The sequence below is a fragment of the Lottia gigantea genome, assembly GCF_000327385.1.
Source record: "Lottia gigantea unplaced genomic scaffold LOTGIsca_8, whole genome shotgun sequence".
Lineage (NCBI taxonomy): Eukaryota > Metazoa > Mollusca > Gastropoda > Lottiidae > Lottia > Lottia gigantea.
This window is the reverse complement of record NW_008710662.1, coordinates 1,643,773-1,667,726: the sequence shown is the minus strand read 5'-3', so window position 1 is coordinate 1,667,726 and position 23,954 is coordinate 1,643,773. Positions and strand designations below refer to the sequence as shown.

The 23,954-nt window shown below is 33.2% G+C and overlaps 3 protein-coding genes across 3 annotated transcripts; 2 read left to right on the top strand and 1 right to left on the bottom strand.

The window, feature by feature from the left end:
- Positions 1 to 469: 469 nt before the first annotated feature.
- LOTGIDRAFT_229571 (hypothetical protein) lies at positions 470 to 18,146 on the bottom strand (the record flags this gene model as incomplete). The annotated part of the gene is made up of 23 exons (XM_009066918.1): positions 470 to 637; positions 1,160 to 1,423; positions 1,761 to 2,018; positions 2,238 to 2,783; positions 3,036 to 3,323; positions 4,494 to 4,775; positions 5,023 to 5,352; positions 6,365 to 6,664; positions 7,021 to 7,296; positions 7,739 to 8,059; positions 8,417 to 8,533; positions 8,819 to 9,106; positions 9,676 to 9,951; positions 10,188 to 10,496; positions 10,851 to 10,913; positions 11,650 to 11,949; positions 12,178 to 12,441; positions 13,047 to 13,364; positions 13,870 to 14,004; positions 14,966 to 15,271; positions 16,539 to 16,814; positions 17,106 to 17,450; positions 18,098 to 18,146. 23 exons carry the CDS (start codon positions 18,144 to 18,146, stop codon positions 537 to 539), a joined length of 6,012 nt encoding a protein of 2,003 aa, XP_009065166.1. The 3' UTR covers positions 470 to 536.
- A 4,808-nt stretch (positions 18,147 to 22,954) lies between these two features.
- LOTGIDRAFT_155351 (hypothetical protein) lies at positions 22,955 to 23,326 on the top strand (the record flags this gene model as incomplete). Its single annotated transcript, XM_009066917.1, has 1 exon — positions 22,955 to 23,326. The coding sequence occupies one exon, from the start codon at positions 22,955 to 22,957 to the stop codon at positions 23,324 to 23,326; it is 372 nt and encodes a 123-aa protein (XP_009065165.1).
- A 346-nt stretch (positions 23,327 to 23,672) lies between these two features.
- On the top strand, positions 23,673 to 23,954 carry LOTGIDRAFT_108465 (hypothetical protein; the record flags this gene model as incomplete). Its single annotated transcript, XM_009066916.1, has 1 exon — positions 23,673 to 23,954. One exon carries the CDS (start codon positions 23,673 to 23,675, stop codon positions 23,952 to 23,954), a length of 282 nt encoding a protein of 93 aa, XP_009065164.1.

Sequence of the window (23,954 nt, the reverse complement as noted above, 5' to 3'; positions counted from 1 at the left end):
CAAGAACTAGGACAATAACTCATACTCTAAAGAGTTCAAAAGAAGTGTATGACTGAAGGTTGAATATTTCATACTGGTGATTGCTACTGTACTGCTAAATATTTATGTTCAAAATCAAAGCTGCCAGTGGGCGTATATTAGCTTGCCTGGCAAGCTATCTTTTGATAATGAAATAAACTCTGTGCGAGAACTATATTGAATACTACACCTATCAGAGACCTGGTTATCATTCACTGGCTGAATCTGAACATGATAGAGGTAATAAACTGAATTAACTCTATCTACATGTCCATTAGCGTTTCCGCCCGGGCAAAATTCGCTTCTTTGCTGTCGAACAAGACGCCTTAACGCTGACGAGAAGTATTGATGATAAATATACGTGTACGAAGACTTTGAGTACCTATTCCTTTATATCTGTACCACAACCGGGACGTAGAAAGTGGCCCAACATTCGTCTAAAAAATGTAATCTTGATGTTAAATATTTATTTCATATACATGAATATTGCTCTTGGTCATTAAAAACATTTAAAATGATTAATGAAGAATGTAAACAATGACGATCATCAACAGAATCTTGTGTGATGACATCCAGTACATAGAACTAGCTCCGGAACCTCCAGATCCAGAAGGTATATCTGAAAGAAAAAACCATCCAGGTGAACGGTTGTGCCAACAATATAATAATTGATAAGCGCAAAAGCATGACAATGGCCGATGTAAAAGTCACGAAAGACAGAATTTACAATTTGAATAATACATTGATACATTCTGGTAAACAGTAAGATTTAATATTATTATTGGTGATTTATTGAGATTAGCTTTTCTGAAGCTGTATATACGACACATGGACACTTATATTGACAAATAAAGCAAGAAAACAAAGCCTTATAATGACAAACTTTTACTAATCTTACTAATACATGTCATTCTCCCATTTAACCAAATTAAGGATTAGGATATATGTCAACCAACTGGATTCCAATCTGTAACCAATTCGACATAATACAATAATCAGATATATTAAGAAATATATTCAAATATAAGAATTAAAGACCTTAGAATTTTATTGTTTGAAGAATTACCAGCGTATGAGAAAGTTACATACATACTCTGACAACTAGGGGATATTTCATCTATACAAGCCTTATAATACTTACATTTAATATTAATAGAGGTTGTTGCAGTCTGATCTCCAATGCCATTATCAGCAGTACACGTATATTCTCCAGAATCTCCAGTTAAAACATTGGACAGAGATAAGTAATTGAATGTGTTCGATATAAGTATAACCTCAGATCCCTTTCTCCATGTTAATGTAGGTTTAGGAACACAATCTACGTTACATGTTAATGTTATGCTACTCTTAACATTGTAGGCTGATTTATCTGGAACTCGTGATATTGTCATGGCAGAAGGAGGATCTAGAAAAAAAAATCAGAGAGTTTTGGGGATAGAGAGAGGAAGTGAGCTGGGTTGAACTGAAAAACGTCGAATTTTCTGGATGGGCCACTGCCGCCAATACCGATCTTATCTTAATTGAATTTTATAATAATAATTCAAATTGGGACTATTGTAAGAATTTTAATAATAATTCAAATTGGGACTATTGTAAGGAAGTTTGCAAGTCCAGGACAAATTATAAAGATTAAGGTATCCAAAACCATGTTTAATTAGCTCAAAATATGGATTTTCAGTTGACTTTCACGTCGATTGCGTGTGACATTGATTGCCCTAAATTGATTTGAAATTTGTACTTACAGTTGACTTTCACGTCGATTGCCTTAGACATTGTCTGTCCATTGCTGGCTGAACAGGTATAAGTACCCGTTGCTTGTCGGGTTATGTTGTCCATTTTACATTCATGAGTATTGGCTATCATATTGTCGTTAAATTTCCAGGTGTAAACACAGCTATCAACAGGTTGGCAATCAGCAAAACAGGTCAATTTTAAGTCACTTCCTTCCTGTACATGCTGCGGATCGCTAGATGAATCAACTCTTAAGCTGGTAATATAACCTAAAATGAATTTTGGCAATTGGTTTATGACTTGCTTTTACTCCGTAAGGGAGGAGTAAATCACATTAAAATATAATTTAAACCAAAAGAAAATGTCAAAATCGGCACGAAAGAGCTTATATTGTGAATGATTGTGAGTATAATGCAAGAATCAGTTAGAATCTGTTTTTTTTAAATTTTGGTAAGCCATAAGTATGATGTCGGTTGTTAATCACTTACTTGAGGCTGTTGAGGGAGAAGTAGATGGCGTTGTAGCGGAAATTGGTGATGTTTCTGTATAAGCGGTGTTTGAGGTATAGGATGTGGTAATAGAATTTGATGATGTTGTTTCAGGCATAGTTGATGTTGTTCCAGATGTTGGTGAGGATAAAACAGAAGTCGGTGATGTTGTTTCGGTCATGGTTGATGTTATTCCAGATGTTGATGAGGATAAAACAGAAGTGGATGATGCTGTTACAGGCATGGTTGATGTTGTTCCAGATGTTGATGAGGATAAAACAGAAGTGGATGATGCTGTTACAGGCATAGTTGATGTTGTTCCAGATGTTGATGAGGATAAAACAGAAGTGGATGATGCTGTTACAGGCATGGTTGATGTTGTTCCAGATGTTGATGAGGATAAAACAGAAGTGGATGATGCTGTTACAGGCATAGTTGATGTTGTTCCAGATGTTGATGAGGATAAAACAGAAGTGGATGATGATGTTACAAGAATAGTTGATGTTGTTCCAGATGTTGATGAGGATAAAACAGAAGTCGTTGTTGCTGCAACAGAAAGTTTGGTTTTAGAAATATTAATAAAAGCTTGGGACGTGATACCAGATAAAAGGGTAAAATGCGACTGAAACTAGTTTACCTTCAAACGACCAATAGCTGTTTTCTGTGGTCAAATTGTCTTTGATTGCAGCATAAATTCAGTCTAATTTGAATTAGAATTTCGTGTCGTTTTTAGCCATTCTTTCCCTATGTAAAATGTTAATATGATGAGAAAGTAGAAACGCCAATGTAGCTACTTACCAATGACATTAATCTGTACTGATCTGTAGTATGTATACCGCGTATTAGAAGATTGTTCATAGAATTCATGAATGCAGTAATATTTTCCAGTCTTATCAAGTTCTATGTTGTAAAACCTCAGCTCATGTGATGTTGACATTGTATACCATGAATCTGTACATTGAATTCCGGTAATAGCACAACCATAATCATTCGTCTTCCCGTCACAAATAACTGTTACATTATCACCTTCATTTACATTTAGTATATCATCAGGTGGCGAAAATATAATAGTTTCTCTTGACTGCACTATAAAATAACAAAGATTACAGACAATTTATTTCCTGCAAGTTGGATAATAATTAAAACCAGCTGTACAAACTAACACAAACTTACCCCTAGCTCTCTCAAACACATTACGGCAAACATAATTTACCACAACTTTGTCCAGATTGTCACGTGATCACGTGATTAGAGAATTCAGGTCGTTCAGCACTACAAGCTTGTGTAAACAAAGTCATTGAAAAAAACTTGTAAAGCAATAGCCACTAAATAGCATAAGTACGAGAAGTGTCATAAATAACCATTGTTGGCTCTAACTCTACCAGTCTTATTAAAATAGACCAAACTTTCGTTCGTTTTCTATTAGATTTTATTTTTATAGCCACTTTAGTAAGGGTATAACGACATCCCTCTTGAAAAAAAAGCAAATAAAACGGAACGAAGTGTTTGGTAAAAATTTAAATTAGCCTGTAATTCTAAAATTATAAAGGTCGCAATATTACTAGAACTGAACAAATCAATGTAAAAAAAAAAGTAAACGGAGCTGGAGTTTTCGAATGAAATTAACACTGTGAGCTCTCAGAAATAGAAGCGATTTGACAAACTCAACTGAGAACTTGTATCAGATGGCTTAATATAGTAAGCATATACTACCTAGCTTGTGATACCCGCTACTTATAGTCTTATTCACCCGTATTAAACTAAGCCCTCTACACTTCATTTTGGGGCGTGGAAATGAGATTGGTGACATTTAAATCTGACCAATCAGTACGGTAGAACAGAAATGAGGTCATGTAAACAAAGCACATCGCTTTCTACCGCCCGTTTGAAGAGATACGATTTTTTCCAAGTAAATATTCTAAAGTAAGGTTTGGTTTTCTCTCGGCTTCAACAAAAATATTTTTCAATTTTGTACCGTACGTATTCATCAAAATATATAATGGCACACTGCTTTCGTTTCGTTTACGTTCGCGAACAAAGCGTCATAACGAGTGATTTGTTTTGATTGGATAAAATTTGCTACCAATACAGTAGTGCCAATTTTGATCGGACAATATTAAGCTATGAATACGTAATTTTTTCACTTGTAATACCACGGCCCCGAGGAAGTATGGCGAATGGGGGTGTGGTTTGGACACGATGCTCGCTAATGTACTGTAGGTATTATCTATTATAGTTATAATCTATATTACGTACTGTTTATTGTTACGTTCCTTGTAATACTATCACCACCAGAACTCGCTGTACACATATATTTACCACCAGGTGTAGGTGTAGCTGGTGTACTCTGTAGATCAAATACTAATTCATCAGATGATGAAACAAGTTGGTTATTCAGATGCCATGTAAATTGACAACTATTCTGACAATCAGCTGAACAATGTATCGTCTCTTTTTCACCATATAATAATGAAATTGTATCATAATGATCTATAAACGCTAAATCTGTTGTTATCTTGATGTTTTCTACCTCAGAAGCTGTAATGAACATAATTCTGACATTATTTTCAGGTTAGTTATTTAAAGTATGTTAAACAAAGACAAATCTTGTAGTCTTCTATAACTTCTATGAAAGGTGTGGGTTTGCTGATGATACATTTATTAAAATCGAATATATTTGTGTATATCGATCTGGGTGGGACAGACCTAAAAATGACACGCTTAATGTGAATTCAAGCCCTACAGTAATATACTACAGTAAGAAATGAATTTTAGGTTAACTTACCCGCAGCAGTTAAGATTATGGAAGCTGAATCAGATGATCCCACCATACCTACAGAGTTTCCAGAACATGACCAACGCCCGGCATCACGACCAGGATCAAAGTTATTAATAGTCAAGACACTGCTTCCGCCTCCACAAGATACAGATATATAAGTGATATGGGTCGATTCTGCTTCTGATATTCTGAAACAATTTGGTGCGAAAATAATAAACACACCACTTGGTCCCGTCCATGTTATTTCATCGAAACCTAGAGTTTGACAGGTAAGAGTTACTGAAGAATCAACTTCTGGGTTATAGTTGGTGGAAGTCAGTGACATTCCTGGTGTATCTAAAACAAACAAATAATCGGATCTGAAAAATAGTGAAACCACATCTTAACATATGGATTATCTTAAAGGATAATCGATTTGTGTGAACTCTGCCAAGCCTGCGCATCATTCTTCACGTTTCGTACTAAGGATAATATACATTGTATGAAAGCCATATTGTTAGTAAAAGTATTACTCTAAACAGTGAATATTAAGAAATAAATAAATCTATTGAATATCAAGATATATAAATAAATATCGCTCTACAATTGATAAGGAGTAAAATTTTGACAGTGAAAATATTTGTTATTCGATTAATTTCACTATATTAAAATATTTATGAAAAAACAAAGAAACAAGAACTACCTTGTGGTGTTGTAAATGTAATCGATCTTGCTGCAAAATAAACCATCAATAATTTAATATATATCTGGCGTTAAAACAGAAGTTTAAGGTTTAATTTCATTTCTGTGAAGTTGACGACGATGTAACAGAAAAAGTCACTTAAAGTGGTTGGGGATATTTAATCTATAAGAGATAAGAAGAACAGTTTGGTCGTAGAGCTTAAAATCCAGTTGATGGAAAATCAATTGGATTATGAACGGTTCGGAATATTATGTTATGATCAGATCAGAGTCTAATGTACCACTATTACCTTGAGGTCATTATCGATCGTCTTTAAAAATCACACATTGAACAAATGATTTGCTCATTTCAAAGAATTTTTATTTACAAAAAAAAAAAATCTCAAACAACTTTGCAATATGAAATACTTACTCACTTATGATTGATATAGCTCCTCATGTGAAAAGTTCATTTGCTGGTATCAATGTTTTGCCAATATGCTGTTTGAATTTCGGGTTTCGTTTGCGGTTAGTAGTACATGGTTTAATTATAAAGTCAATATTTTTAAATTCTGTAAATTTAAATCTTAAACATGTTATTTCCATTGTGCGTTTTTCTATTCAAATTGTTTCGCTTGTGCTGTTTTTCTACCGAGGGCCAATGTAACCAAACCATATAATACCTTACCTTTAACATTAATCTGTACTGATTTGTAGAGATTAATTTGGGTATTAGAAGATTTTGCAAATGCATCATGAATACAGTAATGTCTTCCAGTCTTGTCAAGAGTTATGTTGTAAAAACTCAACTCAAGTGGTGATGACGTATAACCGACAGACATTGTGTTCCAATATATATCACACACAAAACCCGTTGGACTAGAACAGTAATAACTATTTTCATCACAAATAACTGTTACATTATCACCTTCATTTACATTTAGTATAGTATCAGGTGGTGAAAATATAATAGTGTCTCTTTCCATCCCTACAATATATTTTATCAATAAATTAAAACGAATAGTTGAGTTAGTAATTATCAGTTAGGAACAGTTAGAGTCTTGTCCGTACCCAATGTGAATAAATACACAACTAGAACCAGAATCTTTGTGTGCAGTACGCAGTCGTCCATGATACAAGGAAAGAAGTCATTTAAGCGTGTTCAGTTCATTTAACAATAATCAATGAAAATACTATTATATCAAGTTAACTTCCTTCAAGACAAATTGCTTCTATTTCATTTAGCAATTCTACAATTGATTAGCCGAGGGGCATCAAGTAAAAGAAGCGAGTATCTTGCAAATTATTTAATATTTACACCTCTTTTAATTAGAGATTACGTACTGTTTATTGTTACGTTCTTTGTAATGCTATCACCACCAGAAGTCGCTGTACACATATATTTACCACCAGGTGAAACTGGTGTACTCTGTAGATCAATTACTAATTCATCAGATGATGAAACAAGTTGGTTATTCAGATGCCATGTAAATTGACAACTATTGTGACAATCAGCTGAACAATGTATCGTCTCTTTTTCACCATATAATAATGAAATTGTATCATAATGATCTATAAACGCTAAATCTGTTGTTATCTTGATGTTTTCTACCTCAGAAGCTGTAATGAACATAATTCTAGTATTCAATCATTTCAGTGTGGTTATATTAGATCGTTTTACCGAATTACAACCACAATTTTATTGATTTACTTTGATGAAAATTATTGGTTTGCTGATGATACATTTAGTGTAGTGCTTCATATGCACCCCAGGGGTTAATTCGAAATTCGTGGGGTGAAATTTGGAATGAGGGGGACTTGGGAGTGTATTACACACAAAGTGGGGACTTTTGTGAATAGTGGAAAATTGAGAAATTAGGAACCTAATATTGAAATGACAACAATCAAAAAAATTCTTCTTTTTTCTTTGGTTCACATCTTAGATCATTGAGGGCGGCTAGTCTTGGTACAAGGGTGTGTATCATTGACCTAAGGTCAAGATCCAAATTTATAATAGTCAAGATACTATACTTCGAAGAAAATATTTCATCGGTAAACTTACCCGTTGCAGTTAAGGTAATAGAAGCTGAAACAGTTAATCCCATTATAGAGTTTCCAGAGCATGACCAACTTCCTGCATCTCGAGCAGGATCAAAGCTATTAATAGTCAAGTCACTGCCTCCACCTCCACAAGATACAGATATATAAGTGATATGGGTCGATTCTGCTTCTGATATTCTGAAACAACCTGAAAATAATATATACACTCCACTTGGTCCCGTCCATGTTATTTCATCGTAACTTGAAGCTACACAGGAAAGAGTTACTAAAGAATCAACTGTTGGGTTATAGTTGGTGGAAGTCAGTGACATTTCTGGTGTATCTAAAATATAAAAAGTATTTGAAAATAATTGCAGTCTTTATTTAAGTAGAACGCATTTAGTTTTCATTGATTGCTTAGGACAAAATACCATCTTTGATTAATTATCAATGCAATAGCTATATCTCTAGTAAATATGCCAAAGGCCAAACAAGTTTGAATACAACAGACGAGGTGTTAATACCAAAGTAACATTTTCAATTTATCTTTAACTTCATATAAGGTACATCTTATATGATAATCATAATACATTATACCACAATATATGTCGTAAAAATTCGACTTATAAAATAATGTATATTAGTATAAGTTATGCAATATAAAATAACAATATATATTTTGATGAAATTCATACGATACCCTGTGTAGTTGTGGTTGGCTGTTCGGTTATTGATGGTGTTGTTAGTGATGGGGTTGTTGTTGTTGATGGTGTTGTTGGTATTGTTGATGTTGTTGATACTGTCGACGTTGAACTTGCTGTAAATAATTATTTTCATAAATAATAAATATGAATTAGATAAAACTAAAAAGATACCCGTTATATAATATATAGAAATAAAATTTTAAAACAGAACCTTAAAAAAACATTTCAAGCTATGCGATCTTCTGACAACTGACCTATTTCAGCCTGCGTCCCTATCATATCCACACGTTTCCGAAAAACCGAAAGAAAATCATGCAAATGATCATAAGAGTTTAGAACGTGGTTTTGAGCTGTAATAAAAACTGTTCTGAAAAGTTTACTTAGTAAAAGCTACTTACATAAAACATTAATCTGTACTGATCTGTAGTATTTATACCGCGTATTAGAAGATTGTTCATTCACCTCATGGATGCAGTAATATTTTCCTGTCTTGTCAAGTTCTATGTTGTAAAACTTCAGCTCATGCGATGTTGACATTGTATTCCATGAATCTGTGCAATCCACCCCCTCGAAACCAGAACAGCTATAATCATCCATCCCGTCACAAATAACTGTTACATTATCACCTTCATTTACATTTAGTATAGTATCAGGGGGCGAAAATTTAATCGTATCTCTTGACTTTGCTATAATAAAACAACGTTGTATTTTTGTCAAGGGTTGGATATTAATAAATGCCAGTTACCATTATCAACTTTGTGTACTCTCCGAAAGAGACTCAAATTTCAAATATTATATTTGTTCTGTAGCTAGACTCTTGTAGTACAACTGTACAAATAAATTCATAAGTATTCAAATTAACGATTCAAGGACGACATGATGGACATCGGCCATCATGGAATTTTGGAAAGGCACATAAAATGTATCATTTATTGATTTATATTTCAAAATTCTTAACGAAAACAGAGTTGCCTCCGACTAAAATTCATCAAATTTTAATGGTAGTTTTTTGTTGACATTCGGGTGCAGACATGTTTGTAAAGTAGGTTTCCAATTCAAAAAAATTCTTTTTGATCCCACAATTTAACCTTTTAAAAAGATTTTGGCGAGTGATTTCATGACTATTCCAAAAAAGCTTATTAAGGACCCACACCCCCCCCCCCCCCCCCCCCCTCCACAACCCTCACTGAACACGAGTCTAGATACACTCACAAGCGGGTGAGACAGATTATATTATAGAAACTATATTACATACTGTATAATGTTACGTTCTTTGAGAGGCTATCACTACCAGAACTCGCTGTACACATATATTTACCACCAGGTGAAGCTGGTGTACTCTGTAGATCAATTACTAATTCATCACATGATGAAACAAGTTGGTTATTCAAATGCCATGTAAATTGACAACTATTCTGACAATCAGCTGAACAATGTATCGTCTCTTTTTCACCATTTAATAATGTAATTGAATCATGATAATCTATATAAGCTATTTCTGATGTTATCTTTATGCTTTCTACGTGAGAAGCTGTAATGAACATAACTTTAGTATTAAATCATTTCATTAATGTCATCTATTTGAATGCAGTCAAGCAACAATATTTTTATTATTGCTACGGTGAAAACAGAAATGAAATAGGTAGGGTTAACGTAAAGGAAAATAACTAATGAGAATTGAAACCCGTCCTCGGTTTTGTCCACTTAACTTTATAATATTCAAAATCAAAGAGATTATAATAAGAAAAAGATTTTAGGTCTACTAACCAATAGCAATTAGATTTATGGAAGCTGAATCAGAATATGTAGAGCAGGACCAACTTCCTGAATCTCGCGCAGGATCAAAGTTATTGATAGTCAAGACACTTTTTCCACCTCCACAAGATACAGATATATAAGAAATATGGTTTGATTCTTTTTCTATTAATCTGTAACAACCTGTCGAGAAACTTATATACACTCCATTTGGCCCATTCCATGTTACGACATCTAAGCGATGAGCTTGACAGGTAAGAGTTACCGAAGAATCAACAGCTGGGTTATTGTTGGTGGAGGTCAGTGACATTCCTGATGGATCTAAAAAAGAAATAATGAAATCTGAAAATTATTGCCGTTCTCTATCAGCTTCAATCATGTTTCAATTTATTTCCTACTTTAGGTAGAGCGCGTTCGTTAATCTTTAATTATATGTATGAAATTCCAATCTACCATATTTGGCTAGAGATTTGTCAGGTGTTATGTCGTATAAATTTAGCTCATATGATTACTGTCATAAATAGTGCCAGTATAACAAAGGGCAAGTTGTTATATTTTCATTAACGAAAATTCTAAGAATATTTATGCAAGTAGTTATATTACACAATATATAATTACATATATATATATATTTTACAATGAATCATACAATATAATAATAATGATATAAACTACCTGGTGTAGTTGTGGTTGGCTGTTGGGTTGTTGTTGATGGTGACGTTGCAGACGTTGAATTTGCTGTAAATAATTGGAATCATTAATGATATATATATAATATAACATGTTGATAGTGTTATTATACAGAAGTTAAGGATATGATTACAGGAGTTAAAAGATGTGTTTAAAATAGTTTGATGGTGTTATACCACATGTTGACGTTAGAAGAGACACGATGCAAGAAATTCGGCTCGTAGTAATACTAAGAGAAGATGTTGTTGTACAAGATGCTGTTCCTTCAAAAATAATTCTTACTAGGAATTTAACGTTCTAGTTATATATGTGTCTTTTCTACATAAGGAATAGTTTCAAGAATAGACGAGTCGTCTTTTATACTTTCAAACGCGGATAATTCTGGATACACATGGATTTGAAGGCTCAAAGTGCGAAGATGAGCTGTGAACACTATTACTGATGATCTTAGCTGATCAATTTACATTTGGTTGAACGAATGGCGTATCTGTCCCATTAAGACACGAGGTAGTCGATGTACAATGTTTAATAACAGAAAAGGGGATGAGATAACATACGTTACAAAAGGTTAAGACTGTACAGGACTTCATTCATATTGATTGGTCCTGGTTGACCACTTCGACAGATAAAGACAAAAGCTTGTTTCACAAAATGTCTCAATAATACAGTCAAAAATTTTTGATTCTATGAATTTCAACTTAGTGCGTTTTTTCTAATCAAATTGTTTCGCTTGGTCTGTTTTTTCTACCGAGGGCCAAAGTAAACAAACCAGATAACACCTTACCTATAACATTAATCTGAACTGATCTATAGATAGTAAACTGGGTATTAGAAGATTCTTCAAATGCATCATGAATACAGTAATGTCTTCCAGTCTTGTCAAGAGTTATGTTGTAAAAACTCAACTCAAGTGGTGATGACGTATAACCGACAGACATTGTGTTCCAAGATGTATAACACTCAAAATTCATTTGACTAGAACAGTAATAACTATTCGCACCACAAATAACTGTTACATTATCACCTTCATTTACATTTAGTATATCATCAGGTGGTGAAAATATAATAGTGTCTCTTTCCATCCCTACAATATATTTATCAATAAATTAAAACGAATTGTTGAGTTAACGATTATCATTATTTTAACTATAACCAATCAAAATACTATTATATTATAAGTTTCCTTGCTTAAAAACAAATTATTTCTGTTCTATTTAAGCAATGTTACATTATATGAGAGTGTATCAGGAAATAAAAACAATTATCTTTCAGAGTTTTTAATTATAACTGTTTGAAATTAAAGATTACGTACTGTTTATTGTTACGTTCTTTGTAATGCTATCAACACCGGAACTCGCTGTACACATATATTTACCACCAGGTGTCTGCACATCAATTACTAATTCATCACATGATGAAACAAGTTGGTTATTCAGATGCCATGTAAATTGACATCTATTCTGACAATCAGCTGAACAATGTATCGTCTCTTTTTCACCATATAATAATGAAATTGTATCATAATGATCTATAAATGCTATATCTGTTGTTATCTTGATGTTTTTTACGTGAGAAGCTGTAATGAACATAATTCTAGTATTCAATCATTTCAGTGTGGTTATCTTCGTTTAATTGAATTACAACAATGATTTTATTGGTTTAATTTGAAAATGTTTTCCACCTGGAGAAAAGCACCAGTCCATGAGGCTTGACAAAGATAACATCCAAAACTATCCAAATTTGAGCACCGTAGAAATTATATCAACCAAGAAAAAGAGGCAGTCTAGACGTGGTGATCTACGCCTGAAGACCTGCTAATACCCGTTTCAAAAACACCAAGCACAAACTTTTGACTGAAGGGCTTTGACATCTCCATTGATCTTTATGTGTCAAACCGTGCTAAGTTTTACAGTTTTTTGTATTTATTTGTAAAAGGATCATAAAGGTTGAGAAATACTGAATTAATTTATTTCCGAATAGGGACATACCTAACAATAAAATGAAACAATGAATTTTTATAAATAATACTTTTTTTTGTTCACTTGTTAGATCATTGGAAGCGGGTAGTCTTGGTACAAGGGTGTATACCATTGACCTTAGGTCTTGTACCACGACCAGGATCTAAATTCATAATAGTCAAGATACTATACTACGAAAAAAATATTTCAAGGCTGAACTTACCCGCTGCAGTTAAGGTAATGGAAGCTGAATCAGATAATCCCATCATACCTATAGAGTTCCCAGAACATGACCAAGTCCCTGCATCTCGGCCAGGATCAAAGTTATTGATAGTCAAGAGCCCACCACAAGATACAGATATATAAGTTATACGGGTTGTTTCTGCTTCTGATAGTCTTAAACAATTTATAAATAATATATACACTCCACTTGGTCCCCTCCATGTTATTTCATCGAAACCTAGAGTTTGACAGGTAAGAGTTACTGAAGAATCAACTGTTGGGTTATTGTTGGTGGAAGTCAATGACATTCCTGGTGTATCTAAAAAGTAAAAAGAATATGAAAATAATTACTGTCTCTAAACGCCTTTAGTTTTTCTTTGACGAGCTGGATAAATTATTGTACGTGGGTGTCAAGATCTTTTTTGGAGGAAAAATATGCATGCACATCCAATATGACAACACAAACACGAGTTGAGTACACAAGTAGTTCATATTCTTTCTCGGGTATGTGAAGTGGTATAGATTACGGATGCATAAATATATTTGCTTGATTATAAATGCCAAAGCCATATTTTAGTGAAAATCTTTAATAGACAACTCATACGTCAAGGTCAAACAAATTTAAAAAAAAACTGAGGAATTAATTTTCAAACCATAGTAAAACTCAATTTATCTTTGACTTCATGTAAGATAAATATAAAAAAAACATAATATATCATACAAAAGTTTATGTTGTAAAACTTCCGCTTATAATATAATGTATATTAGCATAAGTTATGCAATATAAAATAACAATATATAATTTGATGAAAATCATACGATACCCTGTGTAGTTGTGGTTGGCTGTTCGGTTGTTGACGGTGTCGTTGGTGTTATTGATGTTGTTGATGATGGTGTTGTTGATGGTATTGATGGTGTTGTTGTTGTTGTTGTTGATGGTGTTGCTGACGTTGAACTGTCTGTAAATTATTATATTCATTTATAATAAATATGTATTATTACATAATATAAGATAACTATAAAACTAAAATACAATATATGATATCCTGAATTGCTTTTTGATTGATGATTGTTAATATATTTTAACAAGAAAATTGTGCAGTTGTGGCTGTCTGGTTGATTGTTATTGCTGTTTTTGAAGATACTGCGGACGTTGTTGTAAATAATTGGATTCATAAAGATGATAGTCTCTTCTAATATTTCTTATTTACACATCGATATCAATTTGGCTTGACTGATAAAAATTCGACTTATGTTTCGAAAGAGAATAGGCTATGCCGCTGTCCTTAGAAAATTACCCTCATGACGTAAAAACATTCATTTCAATGTTTCAGTCCTGTGCTGCCAAGCAACTGACGATAAAAATTACCATAGAAGCATAAGCATTTATAAGTTTTAAGGGGCAGTATGCAAAATTTTCATTATTAAAAACGGTAGTATATCTGAAAATAATTCTAAAGTATGCTATTTATATCTATGCATCTTCTTGATCAAACTGAATTTGCTTTAAAATGGTTTATTAAAATTGGAGAGTACTAATTGTTAATTAAGCAGTTTGACCTAGTTTTGGTGCTTGACTTTATATTGGCTCCAAAGGAAAAAGTAGGAGACATATTTAGATACATTAAAGCGTTTATTTTGCCTACAGTAATTTCTCACACCTAGCAAAAAGCATTGGATTTTTTTAGCTAAAACTTTCAGATACGTTAAGGGGCATGTTTCTCTAATTTTCGTTGTCTAGTTTTCTTAAATTTGAGCAAAAGAATTTCGACCTACAAAAAAAACAATAGACTGCCCCTTTAAAAATCATGTGACATCATGAACATGTATTACCTTGGAGAAGTGAAACAAGGTATATATATATAATAATTTGGAACATTATTATGTGTTATTATGTATGTACGATGTATAATGCCTTACCAATAACATTAATCTGTACTGATTTGTAGAGATTAATTTGGGTATTAGAAGATTCTTCAAATTCATTATGAATACAGTAATGTCTTCCAGTCTTGTCAAGAGTTATGTTGTAGAAACTCAACTCAAGTGGCGATGACGTATAACCGGCAGACATTGTGTTCCAAGATGTATAACACTCAAAGTTCATTGGACCAGAACAGTAGTGACTATTCGTCGTCCCATCACAAATAACTGTAACATTATCACCTTCATTTACATTTAGTATATCATCAGGTGGTGAAAATATAATAGTGTCTCTTGCCCATCCTACAATATAATTTACCAATAAAATTGATTGTGTATTTAAACGTATAGTAGTGTTAATGATATCAGATAGGAACCGTCCACATGAGAGTTTTGACTTACTAGCGAGAGGAATTCTATCGCTGTCTCCATTTCAGAGTAAGTATATTGCGACTTACTCACATAGAGTTGATCAACGACAGACAAAAACGAGAGTGCCCTTCCACTTGGGAGACAAAAAACGTTTGCGAGCTGTTCGCGGGAATGGGGTGCGAGTTGCACGTCATCTTACCATTATATCGATGATAAATCGTCTTGCCGCAGATGTAATACTTATCTGAACTGTGGATAGTGATTTTCTGTTTAATGGAAGAAGGTCTACAAGAAACTGTCCAAATACAAATATCCGTTTGAGAAGTTCTCTCAAGGAATAGCATGGTGGTTTTGTACTACATGTTTATTCCACTTAGTGAACAATACAGATTACCTTACGTTGACAATGTAAATAACCCACGAAACCCCTATATCCCTACCGAATGATTAACTTTGGGCATCAATAAACAATTCGAATATACGCTAACGACAATGTACCTTTATCTTTATACAATTGTAATAACCATTCAAAACAATTCAGTTAACTAGTAAATCTATGAAAATGATATTGAAATCGATAATATAATGTATTTAACAGACAGAACTATTTGCTCATACTTTTCAGTGATGTAGTTTCCAATGTCAAGAAGAAGAAGAAGACCCCTATGGAGATGTCGGGTACATGTATAGCAAATTTCCTCCCGTCGGAGTAGACATAACCCTTAAAGTATTACGACAAAATTTTATGAATTAGTCTCATTGAAGTTAAAAAATATATTTTAGATGAATTATTAATTTTTGTCCTTTTTCTTTATGTCTCTTTTTGCTCAATCCAGATCTTGTACACTCTATTTTCTCTGTTTCATCTTGCGCTTGATTATTCCACTCCTAGACGCATTTTCATTGACAATATCATTTTCCCTTTGGTCGACAAGCAAACTGACGTGCTACTCACATCCTATTCCCGGGATTTCTCTGAAGGGGCACTGACATTTCTCTCACAAGTAGCTTGCGAAGACGTGCATAAAAAAAACTCCCAATTGGACGCCAGTGAATGGAAACAAATTAAATATTTTTCTGAAAATGCATAATTATTTTTTTCCATCGAAGCAATATCATATATGATTAGCTGAGGGGGAATCGAGCCAATCTTGTTGTAATTCAAAACTCTAATTAAACTTAATTAAAAATTACGTACTGTTTATTGTTACGTTCTTTGTAATGCTATCACCACCAGAACTCGCTGTACAGATATATTTACCACCAGGTGTAGCTGGTGTACTCTGTAGATCAATTACTAATTCATCAGATGATGAAACAAGTTGGTTATTCAGATGCCATGTAAATTGACAACTATTCTGACAATCAGCTGAACAATGTATCGTCTCTTTTTCACCATATAATAATGAAATTGTATCATAATGATCTATAAATGCTAAATCTGTTGTTATCTTGATGTTTTCTACCTCAGAAGCTGTAATGAACATAATTCTGACATTAAATCCTTTCGTAAAGGTAATATATTGTATGGTACCTGAACTGGATTTCAGCTACTATATTGATTTGTTCGATAAAAAGTGTGGTTTTGTTCATGATACATTTAGTGCATTTCCGAACTGGGACATAGTTTACAAGGGAATGACAATAATAGGTTTTTAAAAAATTCCTGGTGAGCGGATATTCCCGATAGTCCAAAAGGTTGTATACCCCTGTTTTTAAGGGACAAGGTACTGAAATGAAAAAATAAATTCTTAGAGGAACTTACCCGCAGCAGTTAATGTAATAGAAGCTGAATCAGATGATCCCATCGTAGAGTATCCAGAACATGACCAGCCTCCTGCATCTCGAGCAGGATCAAAGTTATTAATAGTCAAGACACTGCTTCCACCTCCACAAGATACAGATATATAAGTGATATGGGTCGATTCTGCTTCTGATAATCTAAAACAATTTGGTGCGAAAATAATAAACACGCCATTTGGTCCGCTCCATGTTATTTCATCGTAACCTGGAGTGTGACACGTTAGAGTTACTGAAGAATCAACTGCTGGATTATTGTTGGTGGAAGTCAGTGACATTCCTGATGTAATTACCATTGCATTGGTACATTCTATAAATACAAAAAGAATTGAAAATGTTTTTATATTGGCCTAATTGTTATGGGGCATGTTTTCGGTACGCTTATGAGTATCAATTGAAACCTTTGTTTCGTGAACTCTTTAAAAGTTAATTTGAATACTTCATCCTCAAGTCCTTATTAGTTTAGGCGTATGATGGGAACATACTTTTTTATTTTCATAATTATTGAAATTCGGACACTCATACTTCTCGGAAATATTCGTCACGTCCCCTTTTTGTGTGTATGAATGATCCCCGGAACAACAAGTTTGTAAGGCTATAAGTGTTTCCTGAAATTCAAGAGAACTATACACCAAATCTAGAGAAGTGTGTCCCTTGACTCTGCTAACGTTTTAACTAAAAAAAATCTTGCGTTAAATTTTTAACGCCAAAACTATTTAATAGGTACGTGAACTTTTTAAGTTCGGTATGTTTTTGGTAAGTGTAAGAAACCTACTGTACAGATTTAAGCAAAGTAAACGAATAATTCTAGTTTCCTGCGGATACTAAAGGTTCCAACTCAGTATCAAAACTAGTTTTGAAAATTTTGCATACTGTCCCTTTAACATAGATTGGCACGAACAACCATTTTTTGAAAATAAAAGTGGTTTCAATTTTCACACCTTTCAATATTCTTACCTAATGACAGAAGCATCAAAAATAAAGTTGTCCATATTTTCGTTCTCATCTCCTTGGCTTTACAATGAATACACACCTATGCTCGCCAATATCTTGTCTTAGTGTTTTATTATGTGTAAACTGTCGATTTATATGAAAAAAAATTTGTAAAGAAATTACCACACCCTATAAAATTTGACATTCAATGAGTGAAATTTAATGGCGTTAATGTTAAAAGGGGCCAGGATATAGTTTGTATATATTAGTGGGACAAACCCATGAATACATGAATGAATAATCAAGTAAACAAGTGAACTAGTCGAATAGAAATTTGGTCGACATTTTTGTTATTTTGTCTTCTTTATAATATACCTTTTTAAGATATCAATAAAATTTGTAATCAAAGTGCATTTACCATTCATGTCCTTGTTTATAAAAATTGAGAATGACCGTGACTTAAATAGGAAAGGTTTTACGATCTTACGGCTACTGGAACAGGTACTAGGTCGCACTTAAATGTGCGGAAAACTAGAGAAAAATGTTTATAACATTACAAACAAAAACACTCGAAATCGTACTGCTAGGTACGGACTATATTGCAGCGTCTTTGCCACGCATGTACTGTGCTTTTATACTGCTCAAGGAGATGTTACAACGTTTGTCTAACGACCTTTTCGATCCATTGGCGCTCTCAACGCGTTCTCAACATATTCAAAATAAACGCCGAATAACTCGGCAAATAGTGGCGACAAATGGAACAATTGCAAGATGTCTGGCGTGTCCTTCACGTCTATACCACGCTTATGACAACCTAAACACGCTCTGAGCCATTTTCTGTCGCAGTAGCAGCGAAGTAAGAATGCCTTTCTGGTGTGACAAAGCCAGATATTATTTTAGATGCGTTATATGTGAACATAAGATGAATAAAGTCCAGTCTCTAGTTGATTAGTTGAAATGAGCATAAAATTCCAATTAGAAAGTTACGATTCTTGTATGTAAACGAAATGTGTTTGTTATAGCCCCGTCACACTGTTAAGGTGTCCTTAAGGCTACCCATGCAAAGGTAACCGAGACACTTCATCATACATAGGTCGAGGAATAGGGGCGAATGTTTTAGAATTTGTAATTTTTGGAGGAATATTTCTCGTGTTTTCTTTACGTTTGCCTACGACCAAGTTTAAAGTTGCCATACAGTGTGACGATTGATGGACGGATATTGTTGGCGTCCTTACACAACCGCATGTTCTTCTTGCACAGAAAAACAGGACATTTATGTTATGTGTTTAGTTTGATGGCTTGTTATTTTTAAATCTGTAATCACGATATGATAATGGAGAAGGGAACTTGAACTAGGAAATTCGATATGTCTACTATTTTCACTATCTTTATGTCACGCTCGTTCGTTATCAAGTTAGATCGCTTTTGTAATATATCAATGATATTTAAAAGTATATACCCGTGTGCCGCCCTCTAATCAAGGTAGGAAATTTTTTTTATTGTACTACATTAAATGGTAATATTCAATATTAAGGTGTGCGCTGATTCTATAATAATAACTTAATTATATGTGTTTTATATGACGTCATTTTGATGATTCGGGCTTGAATATGCAAAATTGGGTAACGGTATTTTCGTATCATTTCAACCGACCGTCTCTTCCAAAACTCTTTTTAACGAACACATCAAAGATTAAAGTTTTAGATCCAAAAGCTGTTATGACGATCTCCATAACTCACTGACTTGTGAATCCATTAAAGAATATAGTTTGATATTGAAATTTTATGATGTCAAAAAAAATGTTCTTTACTCACTAAAAACTTAATTATGCACTAAACTTTTTTCGTTTGGTTTAAGCTGCAAAGAAATTTTTAAAATCATAATGGCGACTGCACTTTATTTATGTGTGAATTGTATATAAAAAACTGAATTGTTTGTCTTAGTGAGATGCTGCCTGAAATGTACACACTCTCTGTCTCTCTCTGTCGATAACTGACTATCATTCTGTAAATTTTGGAAAAAACTACCGATTGTTGATTTAAAATGACTATTTATTGATATATTCATAAGTTATCTCATTCAGTCGAGAGATTATCACTACCATCAAGAACTGTAATGCTATTCTCTTGCCAGGATAAAAAGAGGTGTCCACATTGTAACATGATATTGAATTGGTCACTGAGAGAATGTCCGAGATATGAAACGATTAATCCAGGATTTAGAGGAAAAGATAAAGTGAAGAAAAAAACAACACCATGTACGACGACTTTAAAACTTAGTGTTGGTAGCAAGATAAGTGTCAAAGTCAGCATAACTGTTAAAGCTATGACACATCAAATGAAATTAAAACAAAGATATGTAAAAACGACTTGAGATGATGTTCATGCAATTAAATTCGAAAAGATCAAACATTGCTGCTTTCAGATTTGGGTTTAATTTTGTTTAAAATATCTTGTGTTGTAAAGACTTTTGAGCACTTTTGTGCAAACCGAGTGGTAGTTTCTGTAAATACTGATCCAAGTTTGACCCGATTGATTTTGTCCCGATAGTACCGATCATTATTTTCTGTCGATCGGCAAGATATTTGCGAAAAAAAGTCTGGAATCTGCTAGCACTATCGTGCACTACATCTGTCGCGATCACCCCAGTCCTTCGAGTGTCTGGTAGCAAAAAATCAAAAAAGTTATCAGCTACTGGTTTAAACCGTCCGCCCGTTTTATTTGGTCGTCCGAGAGTCCCCTGGAAGTCCCATTTGATGTTAATAAATTTATTTATCTTTCAGCTTTGGGTTTTACTGGCAACATGGTGATGAAAGTATTTTCCTGCATTGCAAATAAAGCCACATCTGGTTTTGGTGACGGCGATGATGACTGGTATATCAGAAGCACTGGAATGGGTGGTGGTGGTGCAGGGATATTTTCAGGAAGTACGGATTTTAGAGATTTCTTTAGTGCTCCCCATAGTGGTTTTGATAATTTGGACTCTTTTGACTGTGGAAATAATGACAGTAACGACAACAATAACGACTAATTTTGGTTATCTTAGGCTAAAATTGTCATTTTCTCTTTAAAAATCTCATAATATCAAAATAATCAAAATCATACATTTTGATACGTCCACTGCAGAACTGCAATGATTCAGTAAAAGAATTTAATGGGTTGATTGATTAATTAGATATGTGAAATTCTATTGCTGTGAATAGACGGGGTAAGGGACGAGATTATCTTCTATTTTCTACTCTATCGATAATCTCGTATCAAATACCATACCGAAGACACTGTATCTGCTAAAAAATTCAGCATCCTTTGTGTATTTACCTTCAACACACCTTCAAAACAAATAATATCATGTACATATTGTAAATATTATAAATTATCATTTTATTTATAGTTTATGTTTTTTATTTATTTTATCACGATTTCTTATTACAATTTCTTATTCTAACACCATGTTACAGTCACTTATTTATTTATATTGCTTTCTATTGTTTAAAAAGTATGTATGTACTTAATGCTAATAAACATTATTATTATTATTATTACCTCGTCTATTCCTTACATTCACAGGGACAAAGAGTATTTAAATGATAATAAAAAAAAAGAAATTTCAAAAAATTTGAAGAGACTAAATTTCAAGGTTTCTGTTGGCCGTCGTTCACTTGCCCAGGTCTAGCTTCCCCTTCCTTTATTGCCCTTGTTTGTTTGTACTATGCTGAAAATCTGGTGAAACGATCGTGTGAGTTTTTTTCATCGATTTGCTATCACTATTAAATTTGAGACCATCTTCTTATTGGTAACGAGAATGATTAATCATAATTGTACGATAGACTTATTCTGTATGTGTGAAGTACCCTGAGAGATTCTAAACAATAGTTTATTAGAACTTAATCTACTGAAATCAATAAATCCTCCTTTCAACCTCAAGGCAATTGTTAATTATAATTATGGGCAACCATATCTGTTAATAGCTCATGGGATACATTCAATACAATTATGTCTACATCGAGCAAGAAAGTGTACGTATCTCACATATTGCCAAATGACGGGACGAAAAAGGGCATACGTAGGAATTACTTGTAATTATTGAAATGACAGAAGTGAGTTTCGGAGTTCGTGGCTTTGATACTGGGGAATCCAACATTAGTAATAATGAAGAGATTATCGTTGAGGTTAGTGTTGAAAATGTACATGTGGATAATCTGTGTTATCAGAGAAATTTTACTCAATTTGAAACACTCGTTTATGGGAGCAGTGAATATATCAAAAATAGTTAAGGAAACTGTTGAAAATGACTATTATGTAATTTGCTACAGTGATGATGAGAGCGAATTCGACTATTATAGTGAAACCGGTAGTGATACAGATAGTGATCATAGTCCATCTGACAAAGAGTTCAAGTTCACAAATGATGGATTTACTGACGAAAGTAGGATTAACAATCATTGTTGTGGTACTCAAAACAAAGGTAGTGAAAGTTCAAACATTGGCGGTGAAAGTCCAAACAATGGTTGTGGAATTCAAAGCAATATTAATGGAAATCAAAACAATGTAAGTGGAATCCAAAACAATGTTAGTGAACCTCAAAACAATGGAAGGGAAATTCCAAACAATGTTAGTGAAATTCGCAACAATGTCAGTGGAACTCAAAACAATAAAATTAAAACTACAAACAGTACTGTACACATTAATGAAAATAGTATTACTAATATAAATAACAATCTTAGTAAGAAGTCTGAAGAACACAAAGATTGTATGCAATGGGAAATTAATGACGTGTCCATAATTGAAAGAATTGATCACTATGAACAAAGGAGCCATGATTACAACATGATCGATTGTGAAGGCGCAAGTTTATCAACAATAACATCGTTATCGAAACAAAATGTCAAACAGAAGATTGCAAAACAGAATGGCACGCTCCAGTGTTCAAATTGTACAAAAAGCTACCAGATCTAAGCATTCCAATGTAGAAACTATTATATATAGAGGAGCCTCATCGTCAGAAACTATAATAGAAAGTGGTAAATCAACTGCTGTATATAGTGAGGCATCATCACAGTCAACTTCCATAGATAATGGTAAAGCATGTCCAGAATGTTTTAAAGTTATATCGTGTAGAAACGCTCAATCAATACACATGTTAACTCATACATTAGAGAAACTCTTTCATTGTGAAAAATGTCAAAAGTGTTTGAGTACCGGATATATTTTGAAAATACATGTAAGAGAAATGCACAATAAAGTGATCATATGAAGAAGAAACATTTTTTGTAAAAAGCAGAAGCAGATAAGCATTACCAACGCAAAATTTGTTACAAATTTATGAGCAACTCTTAAAACCCACATGGTAATGCATACTAATTACTAGAAGATAATTTGTACTATCTGTTCAGCTATCAACCTGTAGGTTCATATGAACAAACATTTAGGAAACTACCTCTCAAAAGAATGTTTTTAAATAAATATTTAATAAAGTATCATATTAAGAAGGCACAGTGCTCAGTGCTCTGAATATTGATAATGAAGTCATAAATTATAGAACCTGTTTATATTATTAACCCTTAAATTCTGATACTTTGTTACCTTGTGTAATTATTTTGATGCTTTGTTATAGCTTTTTTGTAATAATTTTGATACTTTGTTATAGCTATTTTGTAATAATTTTGATACTTTGTGATAGCTTTTTTGTAATAATTCTGATGCTATGTTATAGCTATTTTGTAATAATTCTGATACTTCGTTATAGCTATTTTGTTATAATTCTGATGCTTTGTTATAGCTATTTTGTTATAATTTTGAGACTTTGTTATAGCTTTTTGATAAGAATTTTGATACTTTGTTATAACTTTTTTGTAAAAATTTTTATACTTTGTTATTGCTAA